Source organism: Rhea pennata, chromosome 5, assembly GCF_028389875.1.
Source record: "Rhea pennata isolate bPtePen1 chromosome 5, bPtePen1.pri, whole genome shotgun sequence".
NCBI lineage: Eukaryota > Metazoa > Chordata > Aves > Rheiformes > Rheidae > Rhea > Rhea pennata.
In genome coordinates, this window is record NC_084667.1 from 33,782,452 (window position 1) to 33,795,474 (window position 13,023).

The window sequence follows — 13,023 nt, forward strand, 5'->3', positions numbered from 1 at the left end:
GATACTACTTTAAGAGTAATTGTTAACTGTTGCTTTCAAGATATGTTGTCCATGTTTTTCTTATTCTATGGTTTACCTGATGTTCCTAGTCCTCTGTAACACAAGCTGTGTATATCTGGATTTTGAATTAGACAAATGGTTGGGCCAGCTCCATTCTCTAGGTCCTATGTTAATTACTGCAGCTGAACAAAATAATCCATTTCAGCAGTGGAAGATATCAAGTATGTGCAGACGTTTTTGAACAAAAATTAAGACAAGTAACTACTACTTTAGAAAATCCTCCTTTATTTTTTTACTTTAACATTTTCTTATTTTGACAATTAAGAGGCTCAGTTAGTGGTTCTTCTAATTAACAGGCATAGGCATGAATTAGACTATATTCTGTATGCTTAGGGTTTTTTTTCAAGGGATGCTCAGCAATTAGTAAAAGGATTAGTAGGAGACTATTTGAAGTGTCTTGTTTTGTGATTTAACAGCTAGATCAAGCACAGGAGCTATTACTGAGTGATCAGTTACCATTTCCTGTGAACTACCATACACTGTATCACAACTGAAACTTGGGAAACTTGAATAAACCAGTCAAATTAATTTCTGTTTCAATCTGTATTGAATAAACAAATTCACATCTACTGTAATATGCATATAGCACACATTCAGATTTCATAGCAGGTTACCAAGAAATTTTGATAAAATTCTTCATGATTAACTAAAAGTTGTATTTCTCACTTTTTTGATAGTTAATCCCAAGGAGGTGCTTCAATCTGGTAAATTTTAGCAGCATGTCACAAATTGTTTCCTCAAACGTACTATTTCAAAGGACCTTTTCTTTGATAGGGAATGAATACATGGCACATGATCAGAATTTTTAGTTCATGATGTACTTGGAAGAACATAGTATGGAAAACACAGTTGTTCAAAGAATTGCAAAAGCAGAAATGTGTAAACCAGACCTTCAAATTTTCGGTTATAATTTTCTAGCCTGCCATTTGAAGGTACTTGGAGTCTAGTAAGGAAGTATTAAACATACTTGCTGTCATGTATGACCATATAATTCTATATATTAAATTGAGTAATGTTTGTGTTGTGAAGGAAAGTGGTTTACAACACAATCACTAATGTAAAAATTATCTGTAAAAATCACTAAGTCAGGTATCACATAATGTACTTTATTCTTAAATTTTGCTGCCGAAATAATCATAAGCAGATAAGTAAGATTTAATTCCTCATAATTAGGTCATTGAAATCAATTTCCTCCTGTTGTATGTGGTTTTCAAGAATATTAGACAGTCATTAAATGACTAGTGCCACCTAAGTAGACAGATCATGGTAAGTATCGTAGAATCATAGACTGGTAAGGTTGGAAGGGACCTCTGGAGATCATCTAGTCCAACCCTCAGCATAGCCGATACAGGGCATTAGCAGCACCATGCTCTAACCAACTGAGCTAAACCTGTCCCCCAAGTAGTTCTGTAACCATTCTGGTTCTGTTTGAGACCTTAGTATGGAGATCCACACCTTGTGACTTCAAAGAACATACCCTTTTAGTAGTCTCTCAGCTAAATTTGAGTTGCTCAGCACAATAGATAACAGTGAAGACAACAATTCAGGTAATCTTTGCTGTTGTAACAAATGCAGTTTCTTGGGTAGACTTGGTTGCCACCTACAGTTATTTTGAATTTTGTTACTGTAGTTCTCACTTTTAAGTAAAATGGAAAATAATCTTAAGGTGTCTTAGTAATCCATTATTTATATGGTGTAGCATTAGAATACTACATTTTGTGGGGGAAAAAATTGTATTTTTTGCATTCAATTTGTATTCATTTGAAACAATTGAAGTTTGTTTTAACTGTCGTTATGGAATTCTCTTTTGGGGTGTTACATTTCTATTATGAATCATGAAGGCCAGTCCTTGCAACTGACAGCGTTAAACTTGTATACATGCCTCCTGTGAGGTAATTTCTTTAAGAGCACGATATTGGAGATAATTGGAGATAATAATATCAAATGGTATATATTCCTTATTTAAGTGTGTACAACTGGTTTGATACACACCTCAATATCAAGCCATAGCTTTTAAAAGAAATGAAATAATAAAGAGTATTTGGCCAATTTTTTTATTTTCAGAAATTAGCACCTGGAGTCAGTCAGTTTGCTTACACTTGTGTACAAGACCATCCTATCTGGACTAACCAACAGTTCTGGGAAACAACCTTTTACAGTGATGTGCAAAATCAAGTTCGCTTGCTCTATCTTACAGCCAAAGAAGACAACCATGCCATACAACTGAGGCAAAAGGTAAGAGAATATATTAAATAACAAGGTAGTGGATTTTCTACTTATATATTAAATGCCACCTAAGTCATAGAGAGCTAAATTATGGCTTTTCCAGTTTTACATATTTTCACTCATTTTCCTTGTATTAAAGAGATGCTGTTAAATGTGTATATTCATATAAAAATTATAAGTATGTGTCCAAGTTAAAGGAAGCAATGTATGAAGAATAATATGGATCTACTATAGGTATATACTGTGCCAAATACACAATGCCTGGAAATCTCAATCAGTAAGAATTCTGTCCATGATCCAAGAAATATATACATATATATGTTTATATATATGTATATACACACACACTTCTGAAAATAAGTGTTTTATGGCATCAGTTTTAATTGATGCATTTCCTTTTTCTGAAGAAAAATATCCTTTATTTAGTCAGTGTGAAAATACTGTTTGACATTCAAAAGAGATTTTTCTAAGTGGGAAAACAATGTTTTCAAAAATTCTACCATATATTTTTTAAATATCTACGGTTTTGTCCAGCTTTCAATAAGTGTGGGTAGCAAATCTATAACTTCCTTATGATAAGTTTTGGAGATTTTATTTCAATGTGTTGAATCTTCCTTAAGTTAAACTGATAACATCTGGCACTTCTTCTGATTATCTTGGCCTATTTTAATGTGATTATGCTGTTTGTGATTGGATGTAGCCACATCCAGATCTTTATCGGCAAATCATGGATAAGCATACAAGAAATAGCTAGCCCACAAATTAGATTATTTTAGACTCACTTCTGTATTTATAGTGAACAATCTACTGAGAACATAAACTTACCTTAACAAAGTAGAGTTGATGATACTGTTGTTCACAGATAATTACTTCGTAACAGTATCCTCAAAAAAATCTCTTGAATGTTTTAAACAAATGAGAACCTAAATATTGCTGTACTGTTTGTTTTTGATAAAGAGGTCAGCTTAGAAGGAGAAGTACAGAAAGGGCTAATTCGTGGTTTATTAGGGCACAAACACACTTAGCAGAACATTAAGAAGAAATCATATTTTGGTATTCAATTACTGATCTTTGTCAGTATAAAATAACAGTAAAAATACCAAAACTTCAGACTTACCTGCAAGACATTAGAATGTGATGTTGCCCTTATGATATTTTTTATAACACTTTATATATCATTTTTCACACTTTGACATACCTTTTTTCCTGAGATAGTAATTTTTCATTTACCAAAGTTATAAACTAGCAACAGTTCTATTTTACCAACAGCCTAAGCCAGCAGCAGTTCTAGTATCCAGTGTTAGGTTATTACCAAACCCTAGGCTTTTCTCTTGATTGACATTCAATTTCCTCTGTTAAAATAGGACAGATTTTCCAGAATACAAATGCTCTCCGTGACAGGAAAGTATATGTCTAATTTAAAAACAAAAGTATTATGAGAAGTGTCAGAACAAGCTAAAAGAATTTTTGAAGAAACACTGTAAAGAGCCATCTGTAATCTCTCTTTTTGCCTGAAAATACTATTGTCAGCTATATGACTGAAAAGTGATATGCTACTCAAAAACATACAGCATTGTGAAGAGAGGAAGCAAAATGGAGAGAGGGATTCCTGCAAGCGTCATCAAAGTGAAAAACTGAAACGGCAAATCAGGCATATCGTGAGGAAGGCGGGAGGACTGTGTACCCAGAGCCCTTTGCAGTTCAACACTGTTTAGGGGGAAAATGTGAAGAATAGTAGGAATTACAAGGAAGCTTCAACTTTAACCTTCACATGAGTAATTATATGGAAAATTAATTGAACTTAATATGGTGTTAGGTTACTAATATCAGCTGCCAGATTCCCTTATTCTGTTTTCCATAGGCTGTAATACTTAGTTTTACACCAAGCGAGTGCTAGAATTGGAATCCAATATACAAAAACATGAGTATTTCAGCTGATCTGGCAACTATTTATATAAACGCATACTTCACCTGAATATTCTAGGAATTTAGAGCATATCCTCCGCATCAAGCAATCAACCACATATTATTTCTCAAACTGATTTATGCTTGTTCTTATGTGAACTAAGTGGACAAACTAAGGAGAGCAATCAGTAAACCATTCTGAAGAAAAATGAAAGATAGTATAGCATAAAAAAGATCTAAAAAGAAATTATATTATTGCTAGGCCTATTTGCATTATGCTACTTGCATATTTCAGTAAACTACTTCCAATGCTGAGTAACTGTAATAATGCAATCAGTCAAGTCCTTAAACCCGTGTGAATTTGCTTTTTCTTTTAAATAGTTAAATTGAGAGTTCAACACTTTTGACTGTTCTAAGTTTTAATTTTTTAATTTTTACATAAATTTATATTTATTTGTTTTCTAGGAGAAAAATTCTGTAGGTCCAGACCAGGATAAGACAGCAATGGACCTAGCTGCTGAGCAGTTGCGTTTATGGCCAACTCTTACTAAACAAACTCAACAGGAGCTAGTACAGAATGAGGAAAGTACAGTTTTCAGTCAGGCAATTCATTTTGCTAACCTCATGGTCTACCTGCTAGTACCTCTGGATACAAGTAAGAACAAATTGTTGAGAACTTCAGCTACTGGCGACTGGGAGAGTGGAAGCAACAGTATTGTCACAAACAGGTGCGTAAATAAGTTCAGTGGTAATCAGTTAAGACGGACCACTCTGTTTTTCCACTGAAGATACTGTATTATTGAAAACTTTAATTTCAAAATGTAAACAAGATTAAAAACCTTTAAATTTTGTTTTTAGTAGACTTCTTAATATACAAAAAAGGACAGCTTTTGAAATTTGATCATTTTTAATAGCTTAGAATAAGTCTTGAAAAATAAAAATTTTAAATACCAGATTATTTGAGTATATTCTTTCTGAGCTCATTAATAAAAGAGACTGGAAATATAACATGTTTCCGCTTACATGATAGAGTTTTATCTGGAGTAAAGCACCAGGAAAACACTTATTTCCTTTAGCACCACATCCTTGCCAGCAGCATAATTAGAGTTGCACTCTCTGGAAGTAGTATTCACATTTTAAATTACAGTAGGCTTTTGGCTCAGCAGTGGCCATTAGTGAAAAGGAATACTGAAAATATTCTAAAATGTGTTTAAATCAGATTTGTACTCTCATGACTGTCTTCTTTTTTAATAATCTAAATTAAAACAGTGAGAACTCACACAGACCGCTTGGCTAGCACGTATACTATGTCTTGAGTTAACAAAGCTCTTACTATTTTTATTAGGAGCAGGATAAGACAGCCTAGTATTTTCCATAATAATAATGTGATAGTGTAGATAAATTATCTGATGGCAGTAGAGATTATATATTGGTTTGGGAAGTTAGCAGTTAATCTTACATTGATGACTTATTGTATAAATATTAATCAGTATCTCCGCTTCTTTACAAGTAAGCAAGCCACAAGAAGAAAACCACTTTTGAAGGGTAGTTAGAAATACAGTGAGTTTTTTCAAATAGTGCCATGTAATAACTAGATAGTAAAATATAAGCTTTATCCTAGACCAGAACCCTAGAATGATCCAAAGGCTGAAAAACGAGTAGTTACAGTTTCTGCATATCATTTGTCTCATATTTTACTATATAGGCGTAATATTTAGGTATTTCTTGGTGTGTTTGTCCCTTGGACATTGTTTTTAATGAAAACTTTTCAAGGGCATGAAACCTTGTAATAAGTTGCTGGTAGGTTCATAATAAAACAAGTAAAGCTCAGTTGTGGTTCTGAAGAATGTGTGACACTGCTAAAGAGCTTCAGCCTAGAAAGTTCAAGTCTTTTTTGTTGTTGTTGTTTACCCCTGCTTGCCTTTTTCTTTTGAATTTTTTAGAATGGTTATGCCGTTTCATGGTTATGCAAGTATTTCAACTTTTTCTTCATGCAGCTTCTTGGGTAATGCCTCCATCTGTCCAAAGCAGAATAATATACCACCATTTAAGGGCACTTGAAAATTTTATTGCTGCAGTAAGAATTTTTAATCTAATACTACGAATTGTTCAAGACAGATGTAGGATATGAGAAAAAAAAATAGCAGCCCAAAAATGCCTCTGTTCAATTTTCTACAACCTAAAAATAAATCCTTCATCAACCTAAAATCAAGTAATTATATTCATGGCATCCCTAAAATCACAGTTTCTATACTACAACTGCAAGGAGGAAAGGCACTGTAGTCGCAAAATGCAGGAAGTTAAACCAATGAGATTGTTAGATTATTAAAGAGATAGGAGGAGTTCAGAGCTGGTAAATTCACTCATGCAAATCCAGCAAATTTCTTAGCAGGTCTTCCCCCCTCAGTATTTATTGCCTTTGTAACGCCTATGATCAGTCAAATCACTCAGCTGATAAAATAATAGGACATAACACGAGGATGCTGACATCAAGTTAAAAACAGGGCATCAATATTTGTCTCCCCATGACAGCTTTTTCTACTGACGAAACACCTCTCATCTCAGGCATTAGGAAGTGCTCAGTGGATGGATTGAGGTGTACGTTGCAGTGTACAAATCTGGCCCTGAACATTATTATTACGGAAGGCATTTTTAGATGCTCAAATTACATCTCCTCCCGACTTCCTTACATTTATATCCATGTGCATAAGGAACTTTTCTTCTGGTCTTTCTAGATTTTGAATGTTTTACTTTCCACTATAATACTCATTTAATGTACTTTTCTTTACATAATAGGATATTTGTTTATTATGAGTTGCACATAATCTACTTAACTCTGTTTAAAAAAAGACATGCATCTTACCTCCAAGGAAGTTATTTTGATCATCTTTGTTTCCTGTGTGCCTGTCTGCACTAGACTATGGAGTAAAATTTCTCTTGTGTCCTCTGTGCAGTTCTGATGGTGTTAGTAATAGTGAGAGTACAATGTAATTATGGTACCAGTATATGCTTTCCACAAGTACTTCATGTGTTGTAACTAGAAAAAGACATAGCTTTTCTGTGTCTAACCAAATATCATGCTATCAAATATCACTCAGCTTTCACCAGCTGAATTTTTTACACTTGAAATTTCTTTTATTTATCTCTCTAGTATTGCAGGCAGCGTCGCAGAGAGTTATGACACTGAAAGTGGATTTGAGGACTCTGAGAACAACGACGTTGCAAATGCGGTTGTACGGTTCATCACCAGATTTATTGACAAGGTTTGCACGGAGAGTGGAGTTACCCAGGATCACATCAAAGGTCTTCATTGCATGATACCAGGTAAGAATTGTGCCAAAAATGTGCATTTGTAGTCTTTCTTTTTTCTTCTTTTCTCGTCAGAGAAATGCATTTCTTAGTTTCAATTACTTTCAGTGGAGTTGAAAGGCTAGATTTCTTTTCTGGACTGTAGTTACTGTTGAATTTCAAATAACGATTCCCTTGAAAGTTAGATTTCAGAATTCCAGAACGTCAGAGTTCTAATTAGATTGCAATTTTCTCTTTCATGTTATATGAGACTTCATTTATGGTATTACTGATTTTCAGGCATTGTAGCAATGCACATAGAGACTCTGGAGGCTGTCCATCGTGAGAGTAGAAGGCTTCCACCAATACAGAAGGCAAGTATTATGAAACATGTACTGTTTATAAGTATTAGAATCATGCAATTTAGTCATCTTTTTCCCCCCATCACGTTAAGAGGAAACATCAAAACACTGAAAGAAAGTTTCCACCAGTGATAAATAAACTGTTTGGCTTTGGTCTCATGAAATATGAACTTATGAAACTAGTAGAGCCAAACCTCTGAACATAAACAAGATATTGAATGCCTTCTGTTTTTCGAGACCTATTTCTCCCAGTTAAGTCCAAAATCCATCTCCCTTCTCTGAACACAATCTCACAGCAATTTTGTTTTGAAGCTTTTTATGCCAAATACTGTAATTAGACTGAGGTATAACACTAGTATCACCATTACACTTACACTTCGATTTATTTGCATCAGCCCAAGATTCTAAGACCAACTTTATTGCCTGGAGAGGAATTTGTTTGTGAAGGTCTCCGTGTGATACTGGATCCTGATGGCAGAGAGGAAGCAACAGGAGGATTGCTTGGAGGTCCTCACATCCTCCCTGCTGAAGGAGCTTTGTTCCTTACCACCTACAGAATTATATTTAAAGGAACTCCTCATGATCAATTGGGTAAGAAAAATTAAACAGTGGTAATTGTGGTCCTTCAGATATGCAGGACTCTGAACTGACCTATCCATTTACTTAAGCATCAACATCAAAGCACATATGCCTCGAAGTGTAATTTTTCATATTGATTACCCAAGAAAAATCTCTTCATATAGGGTTTTTTATCACTACACGTGACAGTAATTGATTTTGATTTTACATTTTAACTTGACTAGAGCTTGTTTCTTCATTGGAAGCATTAGGTGTGAAGTGTTTGTTCCTATGTAGTGGCAGGTATCTGGAAAGCTGTCTTCAGTTACTTGTATAGTCTAAAATCAAAATAAGCACTTGTCTTAGGGGAAACAAACAGTTCATTAGGCTATCATATGGTATTACAGGCTCTTACGGCCCACTTATACTTGGAGAAAGAAAGCAAGGATGTTCCTGAATAGTATTCCAGTCATTTCCATAGCCTTTCTGTTTCAAATGGACAAAATACTTAGTCTCTCTATACCTCAGTTCCACCTGTTTAGTTAATTTAATAATCTATGTGATATGCAACTTCTACTGCCTCTAGCTTTTCATTAAATGGCCACTATAGCCACTGCTGTAGTCAGTCACTACAAGTCTGTTACATAAAAAATGTTCATGTACGAACATTCTCCCTAGGATGATCACTCATAAATTGCATATTGTTTTACTATATTATGGAAATTATAGCTCTTATGAATGATACATTTTCATGTTTTGGTAGCTGCCATTTGTGAGATTAAATTATCACTCTGAAATACAAAGTTGTCTTGGAGATCTCATGGTCACATGTAAAGAAATTGCTATATATCATCCGCTGTTTATAAGCTACATAATTCAACCTGAAGAATGAGGAAGTTTGATTCTTGGACCTCTACCAACCTAGATTTTAGGGGTGCATTTCCACTGTGTACAAGGACTACTTCCTACATGTTCAAAGTACAATGTGACCTAAATAGATCTGACTCAGTGATCTAACAAATATCTGTAAAAACAATTCTGTGGCCCTTAGTTGGAGAACAGACAGTGATCCGAAGCTTTCCTATTGCATCCATTACAAAGGAGAAGAAGATCACTATACAGAACCAGCTGCAACAGAGTATGCAGGAAGGACTGCAGATCACTTCAGCTACCTTTCAGGTAAAACAAAGTTTTGTAAAATGTGTCTGATATTACAGTCAGCTCCAACTACTGATGAGCACTGCTTTGTCCTGATATTTGTAAGGAGCTCAGGATATTTGTAAGGAGCTCAGTTTCCTACCTGTGTGGAGTCAATAGAGAGTGCAGTCATAAACATCCTTGAGCTTTTTGGCCCAGTTGATGCTCACAGAAAACGTGCCATGTTCAAATTTGGTTTCTTTCACTCCTTTCCTCACTCTTCTGTTTCGGATCCAATAAAGAGCTATCTCTGAGTCCCAAGTCTCTTCATGTGAGGAAGCAGAGGCCCAGGCAGGCCAGTAGAAACATGCATTCTCTCTCCTCCAGCTATATAGAATGAATACGGAATGAAAAGGCTATAAATCTCACTTGTCAGCACTTCCCACTTTACCAACTTTCTGGAAAAATCCATAGCAGAAACTCGTCCCCAATAGCACATTGCAGGTGGAAGCTACACTTCCAAGAATCTTTAGGGCTGCCACCAATAACAAGAACCAGCGGGCCTCAGTGTGAAATGCCCTGACTTCTGCACGGATGCTGGTATTTTGCTGTCATTAGGATTCCCTTCTGTGTGTTCAACAGAGAGACTTCGAGGCTTTAGGAATCCGAACTCTTCCATAAATGTTTCTTCTTGGCATTGATCTAATCTGTGGTCAAAGACCAAGACATGGAAAGCTGAAGACAAAGAATTCTGTGATGTACACTAGAAGTATGCAGCGGTGCTCAACGTACAAAATTTTTACTGGGTTGTTTGACATCAGAGAGAGTATATTTTGAATCAGAACAGTATGCTTTTACCATTTCAAAACTGATAATGAAATAGATCATCAGTATCTTACTAGTTCTATGATTTAACTGTATTAGCCTTCAATATCCTCTTCAAAAGTATAATGTTAGTAAGACAAATCAAATATTTTAATTAAAACAGTCTGAAGAAAGTTGTCCTTTTGGACTTTCGGGAGGACTTGATGAGGACTTTTGTTTTTTAAAGATATTTTTACCAGAATAGCTATCGTGCTTCAATGATGTGCTAAATGCCGACACAGATCAGAATTCTAGTGCTGGATTCTGGTCAGACATCATCTCTGCTTTTGTTTAACATAGTTTTGTATGAGGTTATAAAAACAAAAGCAATCAGCAAACAGTTTACTTTCTGTTCCCTTTGTAGCAACTAGAGTTCAGTACTGTATCAGATAGCCCCCTCCCTTTGTTTAATAATTATGACTTTCAAAGGGTTTTGGCTACAGCTGTGCTATTATAATGTCTTCAAAACTTTGTATCACTGGAACTGTCAAAGATTCAAAACCTCTTTTCAAGGAGGTCCTAGAACAACAGAATTATTAGTCGGCTGGAAAGTAATTACTAAAGCCAGTGAAATGGATAACTGGTTATGCAATCTACCTTATGGATAGCGAATGAAACACTTCAAAGGTATCTAGGCACATAAAAATAAACCTCTAGAATATTTTTTTGTTTGCTTGCTTACTTTTTGCTCATTCTGATAGTTCTTTTTGGCCCTCTTATGGACTCCACCTTTTCTCTTTTCTCTTTATTCTCTTTTCTCTTTATTCTCTTTTCTCTTTATTCTCTTTTCTCTTTATTCTCTTTTCTCTTTATTCTCTTTTCTCTTTATTCTCTTTTCTCTTTATTCTCTTTTCTCTTTATTCTCTTTTCTCTTTATTCTCTTTTCTCTTTATTCTCTTTTCTCTTTATTCTCTTTTCTCTTTATTCTCTTTTCTCTTTATTCTCTTATTTTTCTTTCTCTTTATTCTCTTTCTCTCTTCTCTCTTTTTCGCTACAAGAGCTGACTGTCATTCTTCTGGCTGAGGATCATGGGATTTTTCAAAAGCATTATAAAACTTTATAAAGAGGATTTTAATGGATTAGATGGGTCACTGTTGAATAGCACAAGGTTAGTTCCTTATCCAGCGTTAGATTTCACTATATGCTTTACTAGTAGCAGTTTTCTGAACTTTTGTAAGGTGAGGCAAAAAATGGAATGAGTAAGTACTGGAAGAATAATGTTTGAGATTTATAAATGCTGAAATTGTTGATTCAATGAGAGTTTTCGAAGTATATTACCATACCAGTGTGTGGACAGAGCTGACAGAGAATTTCCACCTCAGCTATCTCACATAGCTAGTATTTTAACTAATATAAGCATCTTAAGCCAGCACGAGCACTTATTTAGATTTACCCAAAATATTTTGTATTTGAAATTGAGGATTCTATATGCTTCATAGTTGAAATAACTTAGTGTAACGATATAAATGTAAAATGTAAATCAAAAATCAATAAGCTAAATAAATACCCCTTACAATCAGTAAGATATACATACATATATTTGCATTTTCCCATGTGCATAATACTGCATAACTAGGATGGTTTTTTTCAATATATTTTAAGATCTTCTAATTTCTTGAATTCTAGAAATAGTGATATTTTCAGACTCTAATATGTCATATCTTTTACATACAGTTAATTAAGGTAGCATTTGATGAAGAAGTAAGTCCTGAAGTGGTGGAAATATTTAAGAAACAGTTAATGAAGTTCCGTTATCCTCAGTCTATCTTCAGTGCTTTTGCATTTGCAGCTGGGCAAACAGCACCACAGATAATTTTACCAAAGCAAAAAGAAAAGAACACTTCATTCCGGTATAGTCATTTTTCTTCTTTCATACTGATGTTCTTGTTTACTGTTAGTAAAATACGTTGAACAGTCTGACAGCATTGCGGAGGCGCAGGTTGTTTAAGCAGACTTCAGGAAAGTCAAAATAACTGATTACTATTCTACAGTTTTTTTATGTTTACCAAATAAAAGGTAGGTTAGTACGAAATATATGTGGATTTGGTGTAAAAAATGTATTTTTTTAATCCAAGCTTCTTGCCATGGAAAATTTGAGCAAGTATCTTGTTACATCTTGAAACACTTACTTTAATATAAATAACATTTTCAGCTATGCAAACTATGCCAGCATTAAAACAACTTTCTTGTATATTATGCTATAAGTTAATATCCTAGTTTTAGTAGGAGTACGTTCCACCCGTAGTACAGTCTATACAGTTGTCCTAGTGTTCTTTAAAGACTTTCAACTTTAGGTCCTCTTTGAAGTTTATTTTATACATTAATTTTTACTAGATCAAAAGGATCATTAGTTTCTGCCACAATGGCAGTTCCCGTGATCCTGTGTTGCTTATTGCATTGTTGAAACAGGGAAGTAGAATCCTAAGCTGGTCATAGAATCCTAAAACTTTAAGGTACTTTTTATCTTTCCTGCCTTCATTCTGTCAACTTCATAGACCTGTCAGTCATATTGCTAGCAAAACACAAATACCTAAAGAAAGATGACAACTGGTTATTCATTGCTGTTGGTTATAGTAGGTATAAATTTATCTCGAAGTATTACCTGAAATAATAAAAATGACAA

General features: G+C 34.5%; 1 protein-coding gene across 5 annotated transcripts in view; it reads left to right on the forward strand.

Annotated features, from left to right (window-relative positions):
* SBF2 (SET binding factor 2) overlaps nt 1-13,023 on the forward strand; it is a 272,366-nt gene that overhangs the window by 205,165 nt on the left and 54,178 nt on the right. For all 5 annotated transcript variants that reach the window (XM_062578117.1, XM_062578119.1, XM_062578120.1 and 2 more), the window contains 7 exons: nt 2,125-2,295; nt 4,657-4,919; nt 7,343-7,515; nt 7,780-7,853; nt 8,237-8,432; nt 9,451-9,578; nt 12,075-12,250. In XM_062578117.1, coding sequence (XP_062434101.1) covers nt 2,125-2,295; nt 4,657-4,919; nt 7,343-7,515; nt 7,780-7,853; nt 8,237-8,432; nt 9,451-9,578; nt 12,075-12,250 — 1,181 coding nt within the window. The remainder of the gene's footprint in view (nt 1-2,124; nt 2,296-4,656; nt 4,920-7,342; nt 7,516-7,779; nt 7,854-8,236; nt 8,433-9,450; nt 9,579-12,074; nt 12,251-13,023) is intronic.